The sequence below is a fragment of the Gallinula chloropus genome (genome assembly GCF_964237585.1).
Source record: "Gallinula chloropus genome assembly, chromosome: 26".
In the NCBI taxonomy this organism is placed as follows: Eukaryota; Metazoa; Chordata; class Aves; order Gruiformes; family Rallidae; genus Gallinula; species Gallinula chloropus.
Genome location: NC_140111.1, coordinates 2,039,014 through 2,066,127, shown reverse-complemented (window position 1 = coordinate 2,066,127; position 27,114 = coordinate 2,039,014). Strand labels below are relative to the sequence as shown.

The 27,114-nt window shown below is 50.9% G+C and overlaps 1 protein-coding gene across 2 annotated transcripts; it reads left to right on the top strand.

The window, feature by feature from the left end:
- Positions 1 to 649: 649 nt before the first annotated feature.
- Positions 650 to 26,301, top strand: KPNB1 (karyopherin subunit beta 1; the record flags this gene model as incomplete). 2 transcript variants are annotated; one of them, XM_084275693.1, is made up of 22 exons in its annotated part: positions 655 to 762; positions 1,083 to 1,141; positions 4,146 to 4,328; positions 6,015 to 6,215; positions 7,638 to 7,790; positions 8,997 to 9,056; positions 9,370 to 9,459; positions 9,854 to 9,964; positions 11,955 to 12,056; positions 13,224 to 13,448; positions 13,864 to 14,055; positions 15,311 to 15,441; positions 16,825 to 16,972; positions 17,292 to 17,363; positions 19,689 to 19,833; positions 21,127 to 21,209; positions 21,794 to 21,901; positions 22,159 to 22,302; positions 22,552 to 22,657; positions 23,006 to 23,120; positions 23,717 to 23,878; positions 24,689 to 26,301. In XM_084275693.1, coding segments are annotated over exons 1-22 (2,631 nt in total). In that variant the 5' UTR covers positions 655 to 722. The 2 variants fall into 2 exon arrangements, with proteins under 2 accessions (XP_084131820.1, XP_084131819.1); XM_084275694.1 differs by lacking the exon at positions 24,689 to 26,301 and having other exon boundaries at positions 650 to 762; positions 23,717 to 23,882.
- Between the last annotated feature and the right edge of the window lie 813 nt (positions 26,302 to 27,114).

Below are 27,114 nucleotides of genomic sequence, written 5' to 3'. Positions count from 1 at the left end.
GGTCCGGGCTTCTCCCGGGGCTGCCGCGCTCCGGTCAGGGCCCAGCACGTGGGTTCCCCCCCGCCCTGCCCTGCTCCGGGGGCGGGAGGACGCTGCCCTGGGCCGAAGCGGCTCCGCGATCCACGCGGCGGGGCCGCAGCGCTCCCGGTCCCGGCCCCGGTCCCGGCGCCGCTTCCCGCCCGCCGCGCGGCCCCCACGTGGCCGCCGCCCGCTCGCTCGCGCCCACCGGGGCGCCCTGGCCGGCCCCGCCCAACCGCCGCGCGCCACCCGCCGGCGGAAACCCCGCCTTCCTCTACCGGTTACCCGCCAATAGCCGCGCTCATTACCGCCGCCGCCAATGGGAAGCCGCGCTCCGGAGGACCGGCGACCAATGAGAGAGGTGGCGGCTGGTATCCCTCCGCCGCCCGGCCCGTGCTCGGGGTGTGTGTGCGCGCGCGCCCTCCCTCCCTCCCTCCCTACCTGCTCGCGCGGCCCCTTTTCTCCGTCCGCCGCCCGCAGCAGCCGGAGCCGCCGCCGCCCCCATCCCGGATCCCCTTCCCCCCCCCTTCCCTTCCCGCGTCCGCGGGGCAGGCTCCGTCTTTCGCCCCTTCCTTTCCCCTCCCTCCTTCCCCTGCTCCGGCCCCGGCCCGCCCCGCTCCCCCCCCCCCTTTTCCCCCCCCCCTCCCCCTTTCCTCCCTCCCTCCTCCCTCCCTGCCCGGCGCCGGAGCCGCCACGCCGCCGCCATGGAGCTCATCACCATCCTGGAGAAGACGGTCTCGCCGGGTAGGGCGCGGAGGACTGAGGGGAAAGCGGGAGGGGAGAGAAGGGGGCGGATAGGCCCCGCGGGGCCGGGCCGGGCGGGGCGGGGACCGCGCACCCCTGGGGCGGCCGAGGCGGCGGCCCCGGGCCCGGTAGGGCGTGGGCGGCGGCGGGGAAGGCCGCGGGCGGGAAGCGGGAAGGCGGGTTGGGGGGGGGGGGGGGGGGGGGGCGGCCCGGCCGCGGCGCCTCAGGGCCGGGCGGTTGGGCCCCGCGCGCGGCCGCTGACTGACACCGGCTCCCCCCCCCCTCCTCCCCCCGCCTTTCCCTTTCCCTTCCCCCCGCAGACCGCTCCGAGCTCGAGGCGGCGCAGAAGTTCCTGGAACAGGCGGCCATCGAGAACCTGGTGAGCGCCGCGGGGACGGGGTCGGGCTTGGGGCGGGGGGGTGGGGGTGGCAGGGCCAGGGCCGGACGCTTCCCCTCCCCCCCCCCACCCCACCTTCTCCCGCCCCGCCCGGCCAGGCCGCACCGCACCGCCATGGAGCGCAGCCTACCCTGCCCGCGCCCGGCGCTGCGCCCGACCAATAGCAACGCGTCCTCTGCCTCCGTTGGCCAATAGGAACGCGGCGCCGGCCGAAGGGGCCGCGCCGGCTGCGGGAGCGGCCTCGGGCCATGTGCGGCCGCGGCCATCGCAGCCCCGGGCGCCGCCCGGCCTCAAGGCCCCGGCCCTGGCCCGGCCCCGCGGCCGCTCGGGCTCCCTTCGTCCCCCACCCGGATCGACAAGCGGGCGGTGGCGGCGGGACGGGAGCAGCCGCGCCGGCCCGGGGAAGGGACGGGAATGGGGCTGTGGGGGGCCGGGGGCGGGGTTGGGGATGGCGCTGGGGGGGATGCGGCTTCACCCTGAGCGAAGGGCGGGGGGTCCCGTCGGGGAGCCGGGGCCGGGCTTGTCCCTGTGACCTTCTGATTGGGGGCGGGGGGGAAATATAGGGCAAAAAAAGGGGGGGGGGAAGGAGAAACCCCCCTCCCCCCCCCCCCCCCCCGAGGGAGCTGGTGCCGCCCCGTGCTGCAGCCGGTGACTTCAACTCCCGGGCGGCCAAGGAGGAATTTGTTTCGTTTTCTGCTTAGTCAAGGTGTGGAGCTGCATTTGCTGCACGGCCCAGGGAAGGGAAGGGCTGGGGGCAGGCCTGGGCCCTCCTGGGGGGCTGCTTGTTCTGGTTGGGGAGGAGGTGGGGGGTGTCCCCTCCTGCTGTGCGGGTGGTGATGTCATCACACCCCCGTTAGGGTCACAAAACTGGGCATCCTTCATTTCCCTGAGCAGTCACATGCGCTGGTCTGTACTGGTGTAAACTGGGAGAGCTGTGGGACCTTTTCCATCGCCCTGTTTTTGGGCGTGCAGAGCATCCCCTCAGAATCAGAGCAGCCTCTGCGCCAGCATCAGTCCCGAGTTGAAGTTCTCTTGAGTCATTAAGTCTCAGCACCCCCTGGTCAGCCTGAAGCTTCCTCGGGCTGTGCTACAAGAAGCATCTTGGGGTGATGTACTCCAGCTGGTCACCACTTGGGCTTTCAGGCTTTAAAAAGAGCCAAGGGTTTCGTTTACACTTGTTCCCCTGGCTGAGGCAGTGAGTGGAGGAGGCAGAGCTTATGCCAGGGCTAAAAACGTGATGCTCTGGTGTGTATTGGCAACGTGGAATGGTCCAGCCTTGGGAACAACCATGAATTGAGCAGCTCCACATAGGCTGTGAGGGCATTTAAGGACTGGGCTTTGCAGGAGAGTGAGGACAAGGGGTGCAGTGCCATTCCCATCCCAGTACACCAAGCACCCAGTGCTGGAAGCCTTTTCCCAGTTAGTAAATGGAGACGCAGCCGTAGAGCAGCAGATTGTTCTTCCTCATTCCCCTCCTCCTCCTCCCCGTAGCTAATTTAGCTCCTTTTCTGAGCTGTTCATTGACACTTCTGTAGGTGTGAGAGCTGAGGTCGTACACATCTGCATGCGCTCTGAGCCTCGACTCTGCAAGGCTCCATGTAACGCTGCTCACTTACACCCAGAGCTGTTCCTACAGCTCCCTCAAAAGACTTGGGGAGGGGCAGTTTAAGAGTGAGAAATCCAAGGATGCTTCTTCACCTTGGAATGTTTAGTACAGTTATTTCTTCTCAGAGGTGGCAGCAGCACTTTCATTGTGTCCTGTGAACTTTTTCATACCAATCCCTCACTTTTAAGCAGAGGAGCTGATAAAACCTGACTAATCTCAATGGCTGGGCTAAGGCTTAGTGGGGTCTGCTGGTGTTTCATCTGTTGCATCCACATTTCTGAGTGTCTCGAGCTGTTTGTGCTCAACACTTGAAGTTGTCCCACATTTTTCTTTCCAAACTCTGCTGGAGGGGACTGAGTAGCCCAACCAAAGCATTTTTGGAAGAGCAACGCTTGGTTGTTGAAGCCCTGGAGTCAGAGATACTGAACTTGCTCCGTGTTTCTTTCCAACATCCAAAAATTAAGCTTGTTTTTTTAAAAAAAGAGGCTGGTTTTGGTGCCCCAAAACCTTTGCTTGTGTCTTCTGTCGGAGAGATGATACAAGAGGGTTATGTATAACCATACAGTCAGTATTTTTCAGGAAAGCTCTGCTCCTGCTTGGAGTGCAGCGGGTTTGAACGTGGGGCAGATGTCTCCTAGAAAGGATTTCCTAGTAGGCAAAATGCTTTGTGGGGCTGGTGGCATGAAAAAGCTTCACTGCTGCATCTTGTGCACAGCAGAAGGCTCTGAAACATGAAGCTGTTGGCTGAGGGGGGGATTCAGCAGAGGGGAATTTCTCTCTGGCTCTCCCCAAAAGCAAGTGGCACAGGTATCAGGTATTTTTACCCACCCTTTCTGGAGGGGGGTTAATTGTCATCGCTGCCCGTGCGCCTTCAGCTGCAGAGGAGGAAGCTTGTGGTCTCACAAACTGATTTATGATGCAGCAGAGGAGCGTCTGATGTCACATTTGAACAATTCCCCTGTTAGATGGTAGTTGGGGTGTTTGCCTCCCAGTGAGGGGAGCAGCAGCAGCCAGGGGCTCATCGCTGTGCTTGCTGCCCATCCAGGAGACACACACCTTGGCATCCCAGCCGAGCGGTTTATTTAAAGGGGTGCTTAGAGCAGGCAGGAGCGTGGAAGGTAACAGCTTCTCCAGTAAGCTAAAACCAAAAGTCAAATCCAGCAGAGTCAATGCCTGCTTAGGTCGCTTCCCAGCAGCTCTGGTGAGGAGCTTAACGCCCCTAATCTGGGGATAGAGCCGCCTCCCCGCAGCCGGGTGGGGAAGGAGCTTCAGCGAGGGGTGGTCTCCTCCTGCTGGGTGTTTGGGGTGGGTTCTTCTTCCCCCTTGTCAGCAGGGAGGGGGGGGCAGGCAGGGTTGCTGAGCCCTCTTCTCTCCCCCCAGCCGACCTTCCTGGTGGAACTGTCCAGAGTGCTGGCAAACCCTGGCAACAGCCAGGTTGCTCGTGTGGCTGCCGGCTTGCAGATCAAGAACTCCCTGACGTCCAAGGACCCTGACATCAAGGCCCAGTACCAGCAGAGATGGCTTGCCATCGACGCCAACGCCCGCAGGGAAGTCAAGAACTATGTAAGTGCCACCACTCTTGGGTTCTCCACCTGTTCTCTCACAGTGATTCATGTCTGATCCCTCCTGTTCCACCTGAGGACTCTTTCCACCCGGCTGCTCCCTTCCGTGAGGCAAGCGCTGTCTTCAGCACTTGTTTTAGTGCCTGTAGCCTGTTTAATCTGTAGAAATACTGGGGTAGAACCCAAAAGAAATGGGTGTGAGGCTGCTGCTGCAAAATGGAACCTGTAAAGTCTTGTGAGGTCAGGAAGTCTGACCTCATAAAGACATGAGGAGCCTCTGAATGGGCATGGCTTCACTGCTGGGTGATCACAACTGGGTTGGTGTTTGCTTGGAGGTTTTTTTATACTGGAACAGCTTCCCTGGCTGTCTTATGACCCATGTTAATGTCCCTGAAGCACCCTTCTCTGAACACACCCATTCACACGATGCCTGGCACAAATGTCCAGGGGGAATGGTGAAATATTCACAAGCTCCCAATAGGAACTGATATTCCCATGTCCTCAGCTGGCCTGAGGACTCCTGTGCTCTTTGATAAGTCAAGCTCAGGACTTGGAGTGACAGAACCGGTGGCTTCAGAGGGAACAAGGGCACACGGGGACGTGTGCTGGGTTGTGCCCCTGGTGCAACAGACCTTATGCTTTCCCTGAGGTTTTCCCCTTAATCCCTACCCAGCCCAGATACGGTTGGGTGAGCGATGGTGATACAACTGTAGCCGTTATTTACCCAGCACCTTGCTGTAGCCCCTTAACAGGAGCTGCTGTAGTGGTGTGTAACCAGTAACAAACCCAGGTTGTTTCTGTTTCCAGCCAAGTACCATTAGAAATACACTGTATAAGTGGATGCATGGAAAATGAAGGCATCTAACTGAAAGGGCTGGAACAAATGCACAGCACTTTGTTTTTCTTTTTAAAAAAGAATCACTTATTGAGGTACAACCCCCAAAAGAAATCATTCTTCTGATGACACTGAACTTGATAGAAAAGTCTGCAGTGCTGCTCAGGTTATTTTGGCATGAGCAGTCCAGTATTTGGAGGGGTGGTGGGAGGTGGGGGAATCTTCAAACCACAGTTTGTTTTGCAATTTGTGCTTTGTAGGAGCCTGGAGGGATTGCTGGGTGAGTCAGTGCTGCTATGGGCAGCTGGTGTTGTGTTTGGGATCAAAGGATGTGGTCACAGGACGTGTCGTCACGCAGCTGTATCGCGCTTCCGGAAAGGGGCAGCCGTGGCCAAGCCCATATCACAGAATCCCAGACTGGGCTGGGTTGGGAGGGACCCCAAGGGTCACAGAGCTCCAACCCCCTGCCACAGGCAGGGACACCAACCTCCAGGCCTGGAGCTACACAAGGTTGCCCAGGGCCCCAGCCAACCTGGCCTTGAACACCCCCAGGGATGGGGCACCCACCCCCTCTCTGGGCAGCCCCTTCCAGCCCCTCACCTCTCTCTCTGGACAAAACTTCCCCCTAATAAATTAGTCCATGGTCGTGGCCTCCTCTGCAGCAGGAGAAAGCAGAACAAGCCAACTGCTTCACTGGGGAAGGGGTGTGCTCCCAGTAACATCCAGCAAAGGCTTTGTTGTCGAGCTGGCGCCCGTCTCCCTTTGGTCCCTGGCATCAAACCCTCACCCAGTTCTCTCACCACTGATCTGTCCCCTGAGCAAACCCCTCACCTCTTGCTCTGTGTCCCTCAGGTCCTGCAGACGTTGGGCACGGAGACGTACCGGCCCAGCTCAGCCTCGCAGTGCGTGGCCGGCATCGCCTGCGCGGAGATCCCCATGAACCAGTGGCCTGAGCTCATTCCCCAGCTGGTCGCCAACGTGACGAATCAGCACAGTACAGAGCACATGAAAGAGTCGACGTTGGAGGCCATTGGATACATCTGCCAGGATATTGTGAGTGGGTTTGAAGTGGGGTTTTGCTGCTGGGCTGGAGGGTTCTCGGTGCTGGGGGAGCGATGGGCAGTGGCGGCGTGAGGACGGTGTTGGGAAGGACTGACCCGCTTTCACAGCACAGATCCAGGTCGCCTTTCGCTGTGAAGTGAAGGTTTCAGTCTGTGTGTGGCTGTGGCCATGTGATGGTGAGGGCTGCTGCTGTCAAACTTGGGCTGGACGTGCCCAACCTGTGAAGAGTGAAGGATGGGGGGTTGATCCTTCTCTGTGTTAGGGAATCTGCCATCATCCTGTATGAGGAGTCCCTTTATTCTTAATCAAGGCATTTTCAATGCCCAGGCAAGAATATGCACCTCTTTGGGGCACCTTGTGCAGAGATTGCATGGTTTTATCAGTGTAGTTTGCAGCACTGTGATGAGTTGCATCAGGTATCTGATCTGAGTTGCTTCCAAACCCCTTCTTGTGCTGCCTGACCTACCACCCATAACCACAACTAGCTGCTGGCTTTCCTGGTGCCACCCAGGGCCCGTGTGGCACATCGCTGGGTGACCCTCAGTGAGGTGGGATAGATGGAGAAGCCTTGTGTTTGGTGTTTCCAGCAGGCTGCAGGGGGGTTGGTTGTGCTGGGAAGGAGGGTTGCTTTGAGGAGGGTCAGTGGAATCAAAGCAGAGACCTGGGGAGGGGAGCACTCCAGGTCGAGCATTGTTCCTTCCAAGCCCACGTGAGACCTGAGTGCCTGTTTGTTGCCTCCTCAGATGGTGTGTGTCGTTGGGTCCTGTGGTTTGTAACCAGGGTCCCTCAGACTTTTGGGTTGTCTCCATCCTGTAGTGACACAGTTTGTGCCTGTAGTTTGGGAGCCTACTGCTGATAAGAGAGTTATTGGGGGATTTTGTGGTCTTAAATGTACCACAAAGGAGAATTAATCTTCAGACTGTGTTCATTGCTTTGTTCCTTAAGCCTGGAGAGCCTGACAGTCACTTGCCCTTGCTGCTGGCCCAGGCAATGCTTTTTTTACCCATTTATCTAAAATACCTTTGCAGCTTGACCAGTAAAAGTATCAGCTGCAGCTACTGGAGTAGACCCCTGCCCAGTATCTAAAGGAACTGGAAAACGGTCAGTGGTTTTGAATTGAGTTGCCTGAAGCTTGTTGACCTCTGATTTGAAAGAGTCAAGTTTATTTAGTGTTTAGGACTTGAATATCTGGAATATTCAAGTGAAATCTCTTCTGCTCCCAAGGCTGTGAAGGTGTAGTGGTGTATGAACTACTTGTGGCTTTAGTTCTGGTGCTACCAGTGAACAAAGAGCTCCTTGGCCTTAGAGTCCTAAAATTTCTGCTTGAGGTATTGGGATCAACCTTTGAGGGTACTTTAAAACACAGAGAAAAGCTGCTCACCTGGCAGGTAACATTATCAACGCTTCTTTTAGGATCCAGAGCAACTTCAGGACAAATCCAATGAGATCCTGACAGCCATCATCCAGGGAATGAGAAAGGAAGAGCCCAGCAACAATGTGAAGCTAGCAGCTACTAACGCACTCCTGAACTCTTTGGAATTCACCAAAGCAAACTTTGACAAAGAGGTGAGGGGGGGAAACAGGAGTAACTCTGGGCCTGAAACATGGGGGCTGAATCCACGGTCTGTGATGAGATATCATGCACCACGCTGAGTTTTGATGGATAAATCTGTTGTGACTGAGACTTGGATTCATTTCTGGAAAAGCCCTGTGTGCTTATTGTAATGCAGAAATAACTGTGGGATTCTGCAGGGGTTCATCAGTGGAAAGGAAGAGGTGCTGAGGGGGGTTTTGGGAGAGGGGGATCATAGAATCCCAGGCTGGGCTGGGTTGGGAGGGACCCCAAGGATCCCAGAGCTCCAACCCCCTGCCACAGGCAGGGACACCAACCTCCAGGCCTGGAGCTACACAAGGTTGTCCAGGGCCCCATCCAACACCCCCAGGGATGGGGCACCCACCCCCTCTCTGGGCAGCCCGTTCCAGGGATAAATTTGAGCTGCCCTTCCAGTTTAGCCTATTCGATGCTCTGCTTCCTAATCAAACTCTCCTCTCTAATGCTGCTGTAAGAGTACCAGCTTGGCTCAGCACTTTCTTTCAAGTGCTGTGGCAGCAAGCCAGGTTTAACTTTGCCTCTGAAAATTGTTGGGGGAGGAAGGCCCCTAAGAGTCTTCAGAACAGTGGCCTCAGAATCAGAGTCTTTTCAGTACAGAGAAATCTATTGAATTTTCTTTTCCTGCTTGGATTAAGTTTATCCTACCAGGGAGAGTATGTGGAAGATGGAATTAATATTGAACCTTCAGCTTAGAAGGTCTTTTAATGAAAGCTTTCCCTTAGCTGTGCGGGGGAGCTGGGTGGGATCAACTAGAGTCTGTCAAAATTTGAGATGGGGGGAGATCCATTCAGACCTTATTTCTGCTGGGCTTCAGTACTGCAGATAACCTGGGCACCAGTTTCTCTGCTGAAATGTGGGAATATCCAGGTACTGCCCATTGAGGGAATTACCTCCTGACTGAACTTTGAGGGTTTTTTTGGAGCAGCTGCTGAAATAGTTCAGGAAACTTCTTTACAGAAGCCTGGAATTGCCAATTTGGGGAAGAAATGACTTTAAAATGCTGTAGTGAATAGTAACCTTTACTATTCCTTGATCTGCAGAAGCTTCCTACTAGTGATTGCACTAGTCTGGGCTCAACACACATCCTCTGTAGGAAGGCTTGCAAAGACTTTAATGCTGTTGTATTACAGTTCTAACATTCTCTTTATTTCTTCCTCTAGTCCGAAAGGCACTTTATTATGCAAGTAGTCTGTGAAGCAACACAGTGTCCAGACACAAGGGTGAGTGGAAATGATACAAAGGGTGGGGGAAAAGAAGTGCCCTGATTTGTGAAGCTGGCTGGAACCTCTAGCATCAAAAACCAGTTGTTAAGTGCTACATGAAACAAGCAGGATTCTGTCAAATCCTCCTTGTAGTTTACCTACTACTGACTTTAAGTGTAAACCATGTGTTGTTAGAGTACTTGTGCATGCCCCAGTCATTGCTGGCTTGTTGCAAAGGACATTGTTCGGTGTATGGAGTGAGCTGAAGGCTGGGTAAGGTTTTCTGAGCACTTGGAGAGGTCACATCTGTGCTGTTCTCTGCTCCTGACAGGTACGAGTGGCTGCCTTACAGAATTTGGTGAAGATAATGTCCCTCTATTACCAGTACATGGAGACATACATGGGCCCTGCGCTCTTTGCTGTGAGTACTCCTGGGTGTAGCTGTCTCATCTGCCTGTACTCCTTTGTCTTAGCCTGAGAGGAGGAGTTTTCCTGCGTTCCCCCTCCATTTTTCCTTCCTCTGGCTGTGCCTGTGTGCTGTGAATCCATTTATCCTAGTGAAAACCAGTGGCAGGGTGTTTCAGACTTGAGACTCCCCAAGCCAGGGGGATGTGGATCGCTTGGCTTGCTCTGCTGATAGCAGATAAACTCCTAAATGAGGATATTGTCCTCAAGAACAGTAACTCTAATGTGGTGTCTGATTTCAGAGGATCTTTCCTCTCAGACCGGTGGGCCAGAAGTTGGGGTGCCTAGTTCAGGAGAAATAACTTGCTAAAAGGTCCCTCTCTGCCTTCCTTTCTCTCCTCTTTCTGAAGATAACTATTGAAGCGATGAAGAGCGACATAGACGAGGTGGCTCTGCAGGGGATAGAGTTCTGGTCCAACGTCTGCGACGAGGAGATGGACCTGGCTATAGAGGCGTCTGAGGTGAGCTGGGGTGCTGAGAAGTGGTGAACAGCGTGGTAATCTGTGTGACACTGCTGAGATTGGGGCTTTGAGCCCAATCTGAGAGCCCTTCCCTTCTCCTGAGTGGATTTAGGAGCCTGTCTGAGCCCCTTGTCTCAGCCTGGAGCTGTGACTGTCACACACCACGTGTCACCGTGATGTGTTGGTGGCAGAAGCTGGGACCTGAGGCTGCATGAAGCCCCCAGGGCTGGTTACCTCAGCATGGTGTGTGGTACCCAGCTCAGCTTTGAGCTGCTGTCCTGGGCACAAGCAGCATCCTACCCAGGGTTAATTTATTCAAGGTAAATACAGAGGCTGTAGCTGAGGCTGTGCAGGAGCTGCTGGTTGGTATTCCCTTTCATAACTCATGGAGTCATTTTCCAGGCTCTGTAGCCTAACACAAAGTCCTTACCATAGCTTGAATATCATCCCTTTTGCTCACTGGGTTAGATGAGGATGTGCTCCCTTTTTTTTAGGTGAGCAAAATGATTTTAACACCAGCCTGGCTGGGAATTGAAGCTACTTGAGATAAAGCTTCTCTGACAGGTTTGAGGAGACTGTGCTGTGACATACACGTGCTAGTTTTCTGCTAAGGGTACGTGACAGCTACCTGATTTCTTCTTGTAGCTCCAGCTGACTGTAAGGTTAACCTAGATGTGTGTTAAGCACATGTGCCAGGCATAATATAATGCCAGAATAATACCAGAAAATGCTTGGTGTGGTGAAGGTTTTGAGCTGTTGCTTTAAGGCAGCATCTCAGATCGTGGAGGTAAATGTGCCACGTTGCAAGGGAAGTATTTCACAGCATCACAAGGTTGGAAAAGACCTTGAAGATCATCGAGTCCAACTGTTCCTGTCATAAGCTTAAACCATATCCCTAAGTACCTGGTCTACCCTTTTTTTAAACACATCCAGAGTTGGTGACTCAACCACTTCCCTGGGCAGCCTGTTCATATTTCTTAAATTATGGGCTGTCTTGAAGGTGTAGAGGAGACTATGCCAAGCAAGACTGGGGTCTGCTGTGAGTGTGAGCTGCTTAGTCCTACCCTGGTGTGGAAGAAGATTGATCCCATGCCACACAATCCATTATTTGTGATTTAAGGATGAAGTTACAGGGTGAAATAGAAGCAGTCTCTGTCCTTCGAACCAGATGGGGCTGGAGATGGATTTGGGGGGGTGGGGTGGTATTCTGTATGCAGATGTTTGTGTAAATTAGCTGTACAGATCAAGAACAGCTTAAAAGTTTGAAGGGCTCTACATTAATCCCATCCATCTTTAAAAGTAGCTAAATATCTGTTTATGCCCAAAAAAAAACCAAGGGTAAAAGGACAGGCAGCAGCATGTAGGTTTGGTTCATGTGCTGAAGACCTTTGGCTGCTCCTGCTTGAGGTCACTTGTTAATTATACATAGCTACAAAGTGAAAATATTTCTGTTTGTGCCATGTGAGGAGGAGATCTGTACGTGTACAGAATGGCAAATCCCACTTGGTTACTGGATATTGACCTGGGATTGGTGTGGGGTGTCCTTGAGGATCCTGCCTGTTATGATAACTTCAGGTTTGTGTTGGGAACGAGCAGAAGGCATGCAGAAGAGAGCTTGTATCTCCTGGAGCTCCTAATCACAGAATAATAGAATGGCATGGGTTGGAAGGATCCCAGAGCTCCAACCCCCTGCCACAGGCAGGGACACCAACCTCCAGGCCTGGAGCTACACAAGGTTGCCCAGGGCCCCATCCAACCTGGCCTTGAACACCCCCAGGGATGGGGCACCCACCCCATCTCTGGGCAGCCTGTTCTAGCCCCTCAGCACTCTCTGTCAAAAACTTCCCCTTAATATCTAATCTAACCCTTCCCTCCTTTAGTTTTAATCCATCCCTCCTTGTCCTGCCATTGTCTACCTTTTTAAAAAGTTAATTGAGATCTCCTGCCTGTATAGTGACTGAGAATCATTCTGGAACCTTCTTTTCTCCAGGCAGCAGAGCAAGGAAGGCCTCCAGAGCACACTAGCAAGTTCTATGCCAAGGGAGCACTACAGTATTTGGTCCCAATTCTAACACAGACATTAACAAAACAGGTGAGTTGGGAATACCCCTGCCCTGCCTCAAAAAATACACCCTGTGGCTGCAGCCAGGCTCTGGGAGCACGATGCTGCTGTGGCATGGAGGAGAAATCAGTGCTGGGCATCACTCCCTTGCTGTGGGTGACTTCTTGATGTGAGAAAGGGGCTTTTAGGTCCCTTCAGGTAGTTTTTAAGGGTGTGGCAGCAGTCCTCGGTCTGTGATGAGACATCATGCACCACTCTGACCAGATGATGCATCGTTCTTTAGGGCTGAGACTGTGAGACTGCGTGCAGCATCTCTTCTTCAGGCTGAATTCTGTTAACACATGCTTGTATTTATGGTTTGTGATGAGGTCTGATGCTTTGCTGTATTCCTGAGGATGTGTTGGTGACATGAAAGCCCCCACCCAGTCCCTGCGTCACTGGAGAGCCGATTTCTGGAATTCTTCAGCTTTTACTTTTTGAACTGTGAAGTCCATGTTTATTTAGTACCTATTAAGCACTTCACAGGGACTTTTTGGGACTGGGTTTCACAGCCTAATCAAAACTAATGGATTCACTTGCTACAGCAGATCTAATTATAAAACAAAACTGTTAATTAAGCCGCACAGGACGGAGTTCATTTGGCTTGTTGCAGCGAACTGGGAAAACTCTTGGTGCTCTCAGCAAACCCAGGGAATCGTTTCCCTGTTTGGTTTGTGTATCTGTCTGCTTGGATGGGGAGAGTTAAATTGGAGGGGGTTCTAAAGTGCTTGTTAAACCAAGGAAAGTTAAAACACAGAGGGGAATCAGAGGAGAATCACAGGTAGAGGGCTTCAAAGGAATTGGGTGAGGGACTGAGCTAACAGTGTGGGGGGGAAGAAGCTATTTAACTGGTATGGGGCCACTCTGCAAGGTGATGGTGTGGATCAAAGGAATGAAATCCAAACCTTGATGAGAGCCAAGCGCTTTGGAAGATGTATGAGGGTCCTGTGGGTGCAGCAGCCTTGTGCCAGGGTGGGAAGGTGCAGGTAATGCAAGGAACTCGGGTTGGTTCTCTGCCAGAGGTGTAGCCAGCGCTTCCAGACCTGACAAACACCAGTAACAAGGCAGCATTACCCCAGTAGATCCAGCAGGATGGCACTGCCTGTGGGCAGTAAGGAATGCTTTCCCCCAGGCTGACCAGGGCTGCTCTTCTCCTAGGATGAAAACGATGACGATGACGACTGGAACCCCTGCAAAGCAGCAGGAGTCTGCCTCATGCTCCTGGCCACCTGCTGTGAAGATGACATTGTTCCTCATGTGCTGCCCTTTATTAAAGAACACATTAAAAACCCAGACTGGCGATACAGAGATGCAGCTGTGATGGCTTTTGGGTGCATTTTGGAAGGACCGGAGCCTAACCAGCTCAAACCACTAGTCATACAGGTAAGATTCCTTGAGAGGCTTGCAGAGCAAAGACTTCCTGGTTTATTTGGAGGAGAACCACCTGCTTTGCACGTTGTTCTTAATCAGAGGAAAACCAAAAAGATATGCCACCTTTTAATTGTTTTAGAGTGATTTGGTAGCCCTGGGGCAGATAGGTTATGTAGAGATGTGCAAGGCTGTAGAATACCTGACTCCAGATGTGTCAGTTCTTAAGTCTTCTCCCCATGGAACTAAATTTCTGGATCCTAAAATCTGAGGACTTGATTTCTAAACCTTGATTTAAACCTTGAGAGGCTCTGCACCGTCCTCTCCTCATTGCTGGCTTGCAGGGAGCACTACAAAGCCAGAAACGGTGGCAAACTCCAATTTCCACTTGTCCCAACTCACCTCTCTCCTCCCTGCAACAATATTCCAGGCAATGCCAACCTTGATAGAACTAATGAAGGACCCCAGCGTTGTGGTGCGGGACACGGCTGCCTGGACCGTGGGCAGGATCTGCGAGATGCTGCCCGAAGCCGCCATCAACGACATTTACCTCGCGCCGCTGCTGCAGTGTCTGATGGAGGGGCTGAGTGCTGAGCCCAGGGTGGCCTCCAACGTCTGCTGGGTAAGGCTGCTCTACTTTTGGGCACGGGATAAGGGTCTGTCCACGAAGGGAACGCAGCTCAGGTTCATGTGTGTGACTACACACACGTATATACACACATAGATACACGTGTGTGTGTGTACTCAGACACCAAAATGGGTTTGAGATGACTCATGGCTTGGTCATCCCAACAGAGCTGCTGTTGGTAAGTTATCTCAAGTCTGCTGTGGCTCTGGTAGGGAAGGGTAAAGGAAGAAAAAACACCCATGTTCACAGAGTGTGGAAGCTGCCCGCAGTTTGAAACCGCTGTGGAATCCCCTGGATCACAAGTGTGAGAGCTGTTTGGAAAGGGCATGTTGGGATTAAGCTGCTGTATTGCAGGCAGCTGGATTGTTGTCTTAAGGGAGAGACAAGATACCCTGCTTTCTGTTACCCAAGCCTGCTTCTGTGCTGCTTCCAGAACTAGATGGAGAAGTGTGAGGGGTTTTTCCCCCCCTTACAGTGCTGCAGTCCCTTGGGGTGGTTTGCAGACTTCAATCCTATCCTTGTCCTGATGTGTGCCTACTGATCTTTCACTCTGAAGAGGATGTGTCCCTTAACTGCCTTTTAAAACTGCTGCTCAAAAAGAATTGATCTCCACATCAGTATTTGCATGTCAAAACAAGTTTTAGAAGCAGAACTTGTTCTTTTAGTATTCCAGAGGTTTGAAGACTTGTAGTCAGCACAGAGGCTTTTCCTTGATCTCTTGATCCTGTGGAAAGTCCATGTAACTGTGGCTTTTGTCTTCTGAAGATGATGACTAGATGTTGTTAGACTGACCTGAAAAAACCAGGAGGCTTTCAGCTCTTCCAATGCCTCTGTGTCTGAGCAGTTACAGTCGCTCTGCAGTGGGGAATTTGAGGGGTCCTGGCTTTGTCTGAACCAGGATTTTAACTTGTGGTGGTGATGCTGGGTGTGGATGTGTTTGTACCCTACAAGGCTCATGCAGTCTGCCTTTATTCTGTTTGATTCTTGACCTGTTGTTGAGGCTGGAGATGCTGTGTGGGTATTTGGCTGCAGTGTGAGTGCTACATGTGTTAACATTACAGGTTAAATCTTCCATGTTTCTGCCACTCTGGCACCAAAGTTTGGTGAGGGGAGTTGTTAATCCTGTGCAGTTTTGGGGGTTTTGGGTGGGGGCTTCTTTTGCTAGAAAGAAAACCTGTTGGGATGTGTGTTTCTGCCCTCGTGCAGGTAACCTCATTTGAGTAACAGCCACGGTGGTTCTGTGTTTCAGGCCTTCTCTAGTCTTGCTGAAGCTGCCTATGAAGCTGCAGATGTAGCTGATGATCAGGAAGAACCAGCAACCTACTGCTTATCCTCTTCATTTGAGCTAATAGTTCAGAAGCTTCTGGAGACTGCAGATAGGTAACGCTGAACCCGCTCTGCGATGATGCTTTTCTTTGTCTCTTTATTTATCACTTCGGGCTGTCAGTTCTCTTTCTCTTGCAGCTTAGATCTGAACGGTGCTTTATCAGAACCAGGCTTTTCTTGGTATCCCATGGAATACAGAATTCTAATCCCCAGGAAGAAAGCTCTTCACACAGAATAATTTCTCAGTGTTTTGTCTGTATCTGCTCTTAGTAAGTCTGGGGTTCCCTCCGAGAGCAGCTCCCCTTTCATGTTTTACTTTCAAGTCTCTGAGCACAGTTTAAGACTCTCTGTACCATAGTCATGAGGCACTTCAAGGTTGGCTATGAGACCCCTGAATAACCAGGATCACAGCAAGATGGATTTAGGAATCTGTGTGTATCATGCACGTTGTGCTGTGAGTGTTCTGTGCGGGTTGTCACAGCGTTAGAGCCGGTTGCGTTAGCACCAGGTGCTCCCAGAAGAGCTGAGGACCTAGTTAGGCTCCATGCTGTCCTTTTCCCAACTAAGCTGGAATATAAATAGATGAGGCAAAATATTTTCCTGTTCCCCTAGTTCTGCAGATGCAGAAATAAGGGTAATGCTGAAGTCAGCTTCTGCCTTGAAGGTCGCATAAATCTCGACAGCTCAGAGTTCAATCCCTGGGCGGTTCAGTCGCTGGCTGAAACCTTTTGCTGCAGGACAACGACTCCTTAAACTGTGTCCCTGTCTGAACAGCTCAGAGTCACAGAATTGTAGGGGTTGGAAGGGACCTCCAGAGCCCAGGGGCTCCAACCCCCTGCCAAAGCAGCTCCCTAGGACAGGTCACACAGGTTGGTGTCCAGATGGGGTTGGAATCTGTGCAGAGATGGAGACTCCACACCCCCTGGGCAGCCTGTCCCAGGGCTCCCTCACACTCACTGTGAGAAAAGTCTAAACTCTTCCTGTCTGATTTACATCCTACCATAAGCAGAGTGTGTAGCTGAAGGCTCTGAAGCCCATCAGTGGTCTCTGCTGTCCTTATTTCAAATTTAACACCCTCACTGAGGTCTGGGAGGGATGTTGGAGGTAGTAACATACTTGTGCTGCTCACCCCTTGAGCCCACCTCTTTCCAGGCTGGAACCTGTGGGTTTGAGGCTTTTTCTCTCCCTGTACTTGCTGCCAGTGACTGAAGATTTTGGAAGCCATTATTAATAGTGAACAGAGTGTGATGGTGGAGGGGATGTTCCTAAAGTGGCTTCACAAATTTCATTTACTTTCAAGTACTGGAATACAGGGATGCAAGTGCTTCTGCTTGTCACAGCATGAAAATTGAGCTGTTACTGATTTACTAAAAAAAAAGTCTTGTTTCTAAGCAAGCCTGAGCACTGGGAGCTGCAAATACATTCCTTCTGTTCCAGGCCTGATGGACACCAGAATAACTTGAGGAGTTCTGCGTATGAGTCTCTGATGGAAATAGTGAAAAACAGTGCCAAGGACTGTTACCCTGCTGTCCAAAAGACAACCCTGGTCATCATGGAACGACTTCAGCAAGTGCTGCAGATGGAGGTAGGGTGAGCCAGGGTTTGGCACCCTCATTAGGGTGAGGGGGGGTGAGGAAACCCCCCTTGTGCTGTGGCTGCATCTCATGTAGAGAAATCGAGGTTTGTTGCTCATTGTATGTACAGTGGTATCATGGGGTTAGTTTTTATATGGATGGGTAGATATATAGATAGATAGACATCTACAGACAGGTAGATACAGCACCTCTTGTCTTAAATTTGGAGGAACAGGTACTTAAAATCAAATCCCTGGGGCTCGTGGTGCTGTTGAAATGCACTGGGGCTGCAATGGGGCTCTTCACACTTGGGCTTCTCTTCTTTTCCAGTCCCACATCCAGAGCACTTCTGACAGAATCCAGTTCAATGACCTCCAGTCTCTTCTTTGTGCTACTCTACAGGTAAGTTCCCATCTCCTGTGCTGGTGGCTTTGGGAGAAGGGGTGTTGTTAGAGACATCTCTGCTCCCCCCACCCCACCCTGAGGGTGCAGACTTGGTCCCGTTGATGAGCTTTTAATTGAGGAAATTGGATCTTGTGCCCCAGCTGACGTGTGGGAGGTGACACAAGGTTCAGAAGGCTTCAGTAGAGTTACAACTTGTAAAATTCAGGGCAGTGTGAATAAAGAACACTGTATGCAGCCTGCTGAAGGTTGTCTGTGTGCCTTCAGATGGGCTCTTCTGCTGGCTACGGGCAGAACAATCGCTTTGGTTGGCACAGACAAAAAAACTCCATAAGGGCTCTAATTCGTTCATCTGCCTCTTGTGGTTGGTGTTCTTATTTAAAATGGCACTAATTAAAATGCACTGAGTGTCCTTGAAATTAAACATCTGGTAATGAACCAGCCCGCGTGACTCGGAGTACGAGTGTGTTGCAGCTCCTTGTGTGCTCCTACCAAGTTCCACTGCAAACAGCCCCTTCTTTTTCCCCAGAAGGAGAGACAAATAACCAACCCTGCTCAGGAGATGGATCCAACTGGCCTCTGGGATAGGTGGTGGTTGATCCTGAACCTGTCCTGTTGGTGGTGTTGGTACAGTGCTGTTGTGCCTGGTTAATTAACCCATTCCAAGGTGCTGCTGCTGCTTTCAGACCTCAAGATGTGGATTCAGCATCAGCACAGCTCTGCAGCTCTGAGGGGAGAGGAGCATCCTCTTTAGGGTATAGCAGGACTCTGATCTGAAATACAAGCCAAGCACCTCACCTCAGATGTATTCCTTCCTTGAGTGGTGCTGCCTGTTCCCTGCAGTTTAATTCCACTCCTGTTAGCCCAGGAAAGGGGGAGGGTGGCTTTTTCTCTCCCACAATAACACCCTGCTTTAGCTTCCTGCTCTCTTAAGCGAGGTTAGGAGGTCTCCTGGGTGTTGTCTCCAGGTTGTTCTGAGAAATGACTAACTCATCCTCCTTGTTGAGAACCCCACAGCATCATACCTTCACTCTCCTGGTTTTTTAGGGTAATTTTGTCAGATACTGGGTGGATGGGAATAATCTGTCCTTAGTGTTGGCTTCCAACAGGGAGGCTTTCCTATTGAGGAGCTCTCCCTTTGGCTCACTGTGGTCACCAATCTCTTCCAGGACACCTCTGCCTGTGGGAAGGGCAGTTCAGGTGGAATTAAACCTCTGGATTTAACTTGTGAACATGTGCTGCTTTGTTACCACAAAATCAGAACCTGAAGTACTTCTGGTAGTTGCAGGGATGCTTAAAGACCCTGAATAAAAATCAGCAGGGTTGTTTTTCAGCATTACATAGCCAAACATACCCACTTCATTCCATCCTTCTTCCTCTTCTGCTGGAAATATTGTTGTGAACATTCAGCAGAGGGGAAAAATCGTTTGTTAATATTTAAATGGAAGGAGAAGATCGAGCCTGGGTATTTAAACACAGTCAGTCTCTTTGGAGTGACTCAGTTAGAGGAATCAGACCTGCAATAATGGTTTCCCTGGGCACAGTAGGGAGCCAGCCTTTCCCTTTTGCATAGGAAGTGCAAGGTTAGCTTAAATAAGGACTCATCAAAGCTGTGTTCTGCAGTTCCTGTGCTGAAAGTGATGGTCAGAGCTGTACCAGTCAGAGCAGAGAGCTCAGGTATCTACCTGGGAGGGGGGGATGTTTCCCAGCCCTCACACTCATTGTCCTGTGCTGGATAACATGGAGCACACATCTGCTTACCAGAGTGTATGGCAGGCAGAGATCCAGAAAGGAGTTCTGGTGCTACCCATGTCCCTGTAAACCTGTTCTGCACTGGTTGTGTGTTCATTCATTCCCCTCTCCTCCTGGCTAGGAGAGGTTTGGCTGCAGTTAGCCATAATGATACCCTTATGCCATGTTTCTGAGGTTTAATTGTGGGGTTTGGAAGCAGAGCTTCCAGGCAGCACATGCTTGGCAGTGAGGGGTGGCTGTCACACTCCTGTGAGAGAAAAGGCCTTGCTTTATTTTTTAAATAGAACCAAATTTGGGCTGGTCACGTTTTCAATGCCAGCTTACACATGCAAAGCCTGGAGAATAGCCTGTGCAGCAGGAAAGGTAAATTCAGCTTGTTCTGTAGCTGGAAAATTGATTGCAGGGACAATGAATGGGACTTTGAGCTTGCACTGACAAAGCATATTTCTGCAGCAGCGAGAGTTCAGGCAGCAGCTTCCTTTCCAGCAGCCCAGCGAGCGTTCAGAGCCATGAAGGCATCACCCAGCCTCCTGGTCATGGAATCAAACAGCCTCTTGCTCTGTTCCCACCCAGAACGTCCTGCGGAAGGTCCAGCACCAGGATGCTCTGCAGATCTCTGACGTGGTGATGGCATCTCTGCTGAGGATGTTCCAGAGCACGGCGGGCTCGGGGGGCGTGCAGGAGGACGCCCTGATGGCAGTCAGCACCCTGCTGGAAGGTCAGTGTTGGTGGTGCAGAGTGAGGTTGTGGTTTTAAGGGGGGGGAAGGTGAAGCTGGGACAGAACTGGTTTGTTTCCTTCTCTTTTTGAATGTATGACCTAAAAAAAACCCACCCACCCCATTAGTTCCTGGTTGTGCTTGAGGTGTGGTTTTGACCACACATCTCGCCGCATCGGTGTGTGAAGCGCTGAGACCGGCTGGTTACACCAGACTCTGAATGAGCAGCTGCTCTTCCCTTAACCCAGCTGCAGTGCACGTTCTGCCTGGAAGAAAACCCACCCTGGTGCTACTTCTGTGCCCAGAACTGGGAAACAGGGCTCTTCATCCCACTGTGGGACAAGTTTAATAGGTCGTTAAGTGGTAATTTGGACGTGATGCTGCCTGTGGCCCTTGACTGTCTTGTGTTGGTGGTGGAGGATTTGAGGAGTTGTTCTTGTTTAAAAGAAATCATGGTGGCAAAGGAATGGGGTGGAGTGGGTGAAGGGAAATACAGCTTGGGCTGTGGTATTCCAGGCAGCTTGAGCTTCGGGGCCCAGGTTTAGAAGCTGGTGGCTCTGGGAACACGCTCTGTGGCCACGTGCTACACCTGGGTGGGAAGGTTGAAAAGTCTTTGTGTAACATCATCCACAATAAAAGCCACATGTGATTTGGGAATGGGTCTTCAGGGTGATGGGGCTGTAAGGAGGCTCCTATGAGTCTTCTGAGGCTGTTACCCTGGCCAGCCTGCTGAGGCTCTGCAGGTGATGGGACCTGTTTCTGGTAGAAGGTGTCCCATGCACCTGTAAGTGCAGCGGAGTTCGTTTTGGAGTAGCCCCTTCTGCCTCCAGTGTGTTTTGGAGAGCAGGCCCTTGGTGGCATCCCCCTGGGGAAGCTGGGAGGGGAAGGAGAATGCTGAGTGGGATTGCTGGAAGCTCACCAGCGAGCTGTGAAAAGGTGTAGAGTTCTCTGCTGTCATGAAGCTGTGGGACAGTGCTGAGCTCTGGCAGCAGCCTGCTGCCAAATCCCACTCCCTTGGATGGCCCTGCTCAGCCAGGGGAATCTCCACATCCCTTCTGATGGCAGGAGGGGACTGTGTGTCTGTCTGTCCACAAAGCAGCGAGGGTTTTGAGTCGCAGTTTAGTCTGTGGGCACAGGTCTCCCTGGTGCTGGGGTTTCATGTGAGAATCAATTTGTTGTGCTTCTGCTTCAGGTTCTGGTTCTGACTGGGATGTAAGGGTGGGTGGGTTTCTCTTTTGTTGACCCTCTGTATGTTGGGATTTCTCTTTCTAACTCAAATATTTTCCCTGTGCAGTCTTAGGTGGCGAGTTTCTGAAGTACATGGATGCCTTCAAACCCTTCCTTGGCATTGGGCTGAAGAACTACGCTGAGTACCAGGTAGAGGTTGAACCAGGCAGCTCTCTGCTCGTGACCAAACTCTCCTCAGCTCACAGACACTGAGTTTGGCGGGTGTGCAGCCGTAAAATAGGAGCCCCACAGGCTCTCCTCTAATCCCTGGCTGCACACACGAATTTGGCCTCTCTGGTTTAACCCTGCAGAAGGCCTTCACTGCCTTGACACCTCTGTTTTCACAGTGGCCATGTATTTGTTGCCTTTGAGGAAAGAGGTGGGTACAGGCTGTGAATCGCCTGTCATGTCACGGTACCAGCCATGGGATGGATGTTTAGAGCACCCAGCTGCTGAATTTGGGAGCCTGAGCACCCATTGCTTTGGCATCTGCATCCCCTGCCCTTGGTTAAGCTCTCTGAGCTCTTCACATCTTTGTGATAGAAACAGTTAAGGAAGCAGGGATGCACACTGGCTGCTCCCTGGGCATTGTTACTCTCGAGGGTCGTTACTCTTGGGCAGTTCAAAGGCTGCAGACTCACCACCACCGAGCACATCGATAAGCTGAAGCCCTACGGATGGGGCTTGGAAGACTGACTCACTGATGGGTGTCTGTCTTGCCCTTCTGTTTGCAGGTTTGTCTGGCTGCAGTGGGCCTGGTGGGTGACTTGTGCAGAGTCCTGCAATCCAACATCCTGCCTTTCTGTGATGAGGTTATGCAGCTGCTCCTGGAGAACTTGGGGGTGAGTGTTTACCTTCTCATTAGCCAGTTAGTAACAGTTGGCTTGCACGCTGAGAAGAAAGTGGGAGGTGGGAGAAGCAGAAGTGTTAGGCATGCTCTGAAGATCTCGTGTTTGACAACTATCTTGCTTACTATTTAAAGGGAATCCAAATTTATTGGGGGTAAGGGATTGTGCTTCAAGGAAATGACTTGATTTATTAGCTCCTCCCCTTTGGAGAGAAGCAGGACTGTGTGTAATGCTGTGGAAATCTCTTCCAGAATGAAAATGTCCATAGGTCTGTGAAGCCCCAGATCCTCTCAGTGTTTGGTGATATCGCCCTTGCCATCGGAGGGGAGTTTAAGAAGTACCTGGATGTGGTGCTGAACACCCTCCAGCAAGCATCCCAGGCACAGGTTGACAAGGTAAGCTGACTGTGCTCACTCCAGTGCCTTCATTAAAATCCTAACCACGTACAGGCTGCCCAGGGGGTGTGGAGTCTCCATCTCTGGAGATATTCCAGCCCTGTCTGGACACCGACCTGTGTGTCCTGGGGAGCTGCTTTGGCAGGGGGTTGGACCCCATGAGCTCTGGAGGTCCCTTCCAGCCCCTGTGATTCTGTGATCCCTCATGGGGGCTGCTGCTGAGATCTGCTTTCCCCTTACCTTTTCCAGTCTGACTATGACATGGTGGATTACCTGAATGAATTGAGGGAGGGCTGCCTGGAAGCTTACACTGGCATCATCCAGGGATTGAAGGGAGACCAAGAAAACGTGCACCGTGAGTACTCTGTCCTGCTGTGGTCTTTCTGTGCCTGAAATGACAACAGGGTGGGGGAAGAATTCTGCTTGGAGAAGCTGTTTCATGGTTGTGGTCCACATCCATGGGCATATCCTTCATTAGCCTCTGTGTTGGAGCAAATGCTTTGCCTCCATGAGCTGGGTTGGGTTCAGAGCCCTTCCTCTGGCAGTTTCTCCCCTCCCTCTCTCCAGGAGCTCTTCTGGGGCCGGATTCTGGCTGTTTGGGGTTGTACAAAATCCCTTTTAAAGGGGCAGACTATTAAACACAAACTCAGTTTCACCCTGCTGTAATAAAACTGGTTGATTTGGGGTTGTTTTCTCTTTCCAGCTGATGTGATGCTGGTGCAGCCCAGAGTAGAATTTATTCTGTCTTACATTGACCACATTGCTGGAGATGAGGATCACACCGATGGAGTGGTGGCATGTGCTGCAGGACTGATAGGGTAAGCAGCCCTGGCCTACTTCAGCTGATGTTAGGTAGATAGAAACCTTTGTGCAGCAGCTTTAATCCTCAAAGCTGTTTTTTTAGGACTGACTTGGGGTATTTTAACATCAGTTCTGGGCTCTTACAGCCCAGCGTTGGCTGTTTGACCCAAGGTGTGTGGTGGTTACATGGGGGGTGCCCTTTGACAGGAGGAAAACCAGTGGAAACTGGGTGTGTGCAACAGAAATTCCAGATCTGGGATAATTTTTTTCCCCTCCCAAGGATGACCTGGGTTTAAAACCCAAAGACCCCACACCCTCAATCCCCTGGGTACTGAGAAACTCGGGTCAGAGGGGGGTTAAATATCGGAATTATGGAGAGCTGATGGAAACATTGGGGAGATCCATCTTTGGCCAGGAGGTTGAATGTCTCCAGTTTAGTCACAGCTTCAGAAAACTGTTGGGCTCTCCTGCTGAAATTAGTGACCATATGCAGCGTTTTACAAAGGACATTAGCTGTGAGTCAGACTGCTTTTTCGCTAGCGAGAGCCGAGCGGTGCTGGCACATCTGCTTGTGGTGCTCAGCCTCACAGCCTCTCCCTCCTTCCTTCTCCAGAGATTTGTGTACAGCCTTTGGAAAAGATGTACTGAAATTAGTAGAAGCTAGACCCATGATACACGAACTGCTAACTGAAGGGAGGAGATCCAAGACGAACAAAACAAAAACCCTCGCTACCTGGGCGACTAAAGAACTGAGAAAACTGAAGAATCAAGCTTGGTAAGGGATTTACACCCACCTCCTTTCCATGTTGTGTAATTGTGAAATTGGCTAAACTCCTGAGGCTGAGAGAGAAGCTTTCGCAGAAGCCTTGTTCTGGAGAAGAAGGTGGCTTGGTGTTGAGTGTTCTGTAAACAAGCCCCATCTGTGGTCTTGTCTATCAGAAGCAATACAGACCCAGAAATGCTGTGGAACGTTGGCTTTAGAGGATGGAGGCTCCAGGGCTTCTCTTGCTATGGGGGGAACGTGGTGCCCTTGCTCCCTGGGGATGTGCTTCTCATGTGACTCCTCAGCCCTGCTTGTTGCTCGGGCAGCGTCTCCAGATGATGCTGTGGTTTAGCTTTAGGGGAGTCGTGTGAGGAGCAGGGATTTGGACTCGATTCTTCAGGGTCCTCTCTTAATTCTGTGTAATCTCTTGTGATCATGGAGAGGAGCATGATGTCACGGTGAGGGTCACAGAGCCCTGGGACAGGCTGCCCAGGGGGTGTGGAGTCTCCTTCTCTGGAGAGATTCCAGCCCCATCTGGACACTGACCTGTGCGACCTGTCCCAGGGAGCTGCTTTGGCAGGGGGTTGGACTCAGTGAGCTCTGGAGGTCCCTTCCAACCCCTGTGATTCTGTGATGTTTTATCAGCATTTGGGAGGATAAATCTGTTATGGCTCTGTCACCCCACCTCTGGAAGCTCCTTGGGGATCCCTGTTATTCTCTCTTAGCCAGTATTTCCCACTTCCCATACTCGGGAGGCGAAAGCAGTGGGGGTCTTCTGGTTACCACCTTATTGTTTTGAAACCCTCCCTTTTCTCCTTACAGATCTGTTACCATTGGGATGACACCTGAGAAACCCCCACTGGAAAAATCTCCAATCTCTTGAGGAAAAAAAAAAACAAACAAAAAATAACAAAACCCAGAAGCGAGGAGTGTGCACGGATGCTGAATGTTTGGGAATGAGAGAGGATGAGTGAGTGAGGCTTGAAACACACCACATTGAAAATCCCACCACAACAGCAGCAGCAGCAGCAGCGCTGTTGAGCGAAGCTGAGCACTGACTTGCCTAGAAAACCTGGAGTTGGATGTCTTCAGGAAGGAGAAACGACCTGATTCCTGTCTGAGTAACGAGCGAGTCTCTTCTCCCGACAGACCAGGACTAACTTCTCTGTCGTGGCTGGTCCAGAAGGGGAAAAAAAAACCCAAACCAACCCAGCCAGTTTGGAGGAGAGGAAAACTGGGTTCAACTGTGGTGCTCTTTTTGTGTCTGAGGTCTGGCTTTGGCGGATGGAGAGAGAGAGAGAGAGAGAGAAACACGGAGCTTTGGGTCTCCGGCCGCCTGCTGTAAAACCTTCGCCGCACGATGATGCTGTGGGTGCCTGGGGTAGCGAACGGAAGGAGAGCGGGGAGGGGGTGAAGGATTTTCAGTCTTAGGAGTGAGTGTGTGTGAATGAGGCGGTATCCACATTCTCAACTTCAAGTCATTGCAGTTTATCTTTTTTTTTTTTTCCCAAAAAGAAAAAAAAAAATTAAAAAAAGATTAAAAAAAAAGAAGAAAAAAAAACACTTAAAGGGTATAGCTGTTGCATTTCATAAACTAACCGAGGTTCAGTCTACTGATGCAGCTTGAGAGGGGAAAGAGGAAGAGGAAAAAAAAAAAAGAAAAAAAGAAAAAAAAAGAGAAAAAAAACAAAAGGAAAGTCGCTCTTTAGGGCTTTTTATTTTAGGGAAACACTGACGAATGTTCAGAGCTCCCGTTCTGAGTGACGCTTTTCATGATCTCGGTTCATCGAAGCGCCTTTCCTTCCTTCCTTAATATTGTTCAACTGTGAATGTAGAAATGGGGGAAAAAAAAAACCACAAAGGAATAGAAAGAAAATAGAAATAAATTGTCAAATGAAATTTCAGGCTTAAAAAATGAGGAGGAAAAAAAAATCACAGAATTCCAAACTTTTTAAGTGCTCCAAATTTGGCAGCGAGAACGCAAAGGGAAAGATCTCTCCTGACTTGTACTGTAGCAACCCCAACACCCACCAAAATTGTGCCAAAGAGTTGAAAACAAACAAAACAAAACAAAAAAACCTTAACAAAAATAAAACTTCAGGTAATATTTTGGAATTGCAAAATGAGGAAGAAATTCAATGTGCAACCGGAATCTGATAAAAATGCCATTTGGAAACTGCTTCGGCCTTTTGTGCTCTTTTGTTTTGATCAGGTTTAATGTGGTATTTGGTCTCTTGCTGCACTTCAAAAAAAAAAAAAAACCAACAAAAACAAAAAAAACCAGTCAAAAACCAACAAAAAAAAAAAGAAGGAACAAAGAAATTTATATAAAATATATATATACTGACTTGAGCTTACACAAGACGGCACTTGTAAAAGGTTATATTTTTCCACTGCAGTTGAAGATTAATAAAATGGTGTCAAACATTCCCCAATACTTCCTTTTTGTATTCTTGGTCTTTCCAGTTAAAAGGGGAACCCATTAATGATGATTTTTAGTAGTAATATTAATGAATTCTTTCTTTTTTTCTCCCCTCCCCCCCAGCAGTGGTAACAGTCTGATGGGCAACTGGGCAGCGAAGTGGCTGTTTTATCACTTCCCACCCCCTTCTTGTTTCCCAGGAAGGATCAGTAATCTTTTGTTTTCCCCTTCCAGGAGCCTTTTTGTATTGATGAATTAATCCTTTTTCTTGTCCCAGATCGTCAGCAATAAGCCAAGAAAATCCAAAAAAAAGAAGTGATAAATGGAAGATTCAGGATTTTGAGCCCAGTTTTTCATTTCACTTTGACTCCTGCAGCTGCGATGGCACCAGCGTCCGGAGCCGCAGTCTCACCTGGGCATTTCCCAAGCTGCTCGTGGGAGGGAGAGTAGGGAAACCTTAGCCAGTATTGTTGTGGTTTTTTTTCCTTATTATTATTAATTTTCTTTATTTTTTTTCGTTGTCCTGAGAAGCAGGTGAGGTTCTGCTTCATTCCCCACCCCCCTCAACTTCCTTTCCCCTCTCTGATCCTGGGATGGAATCCGCTTCCCTCGCCCGTCTGCACTGCAGCATCCACGATCGCTCTTGTACAGGGTATCAGATATGTGCCTTTCAGTGCTGGGTTCAGATTGCAGTCGAAGTGCCGACTTTGAACCAGTCTACAAACAGAAAAAATGAATAATAATAATAATTAAAAAAAAAAAAAACCTTAAAAAAAAAAAGCATAAAACCACAAACCAAACCCAGGAGTTTTAGAAGAGAAACTCC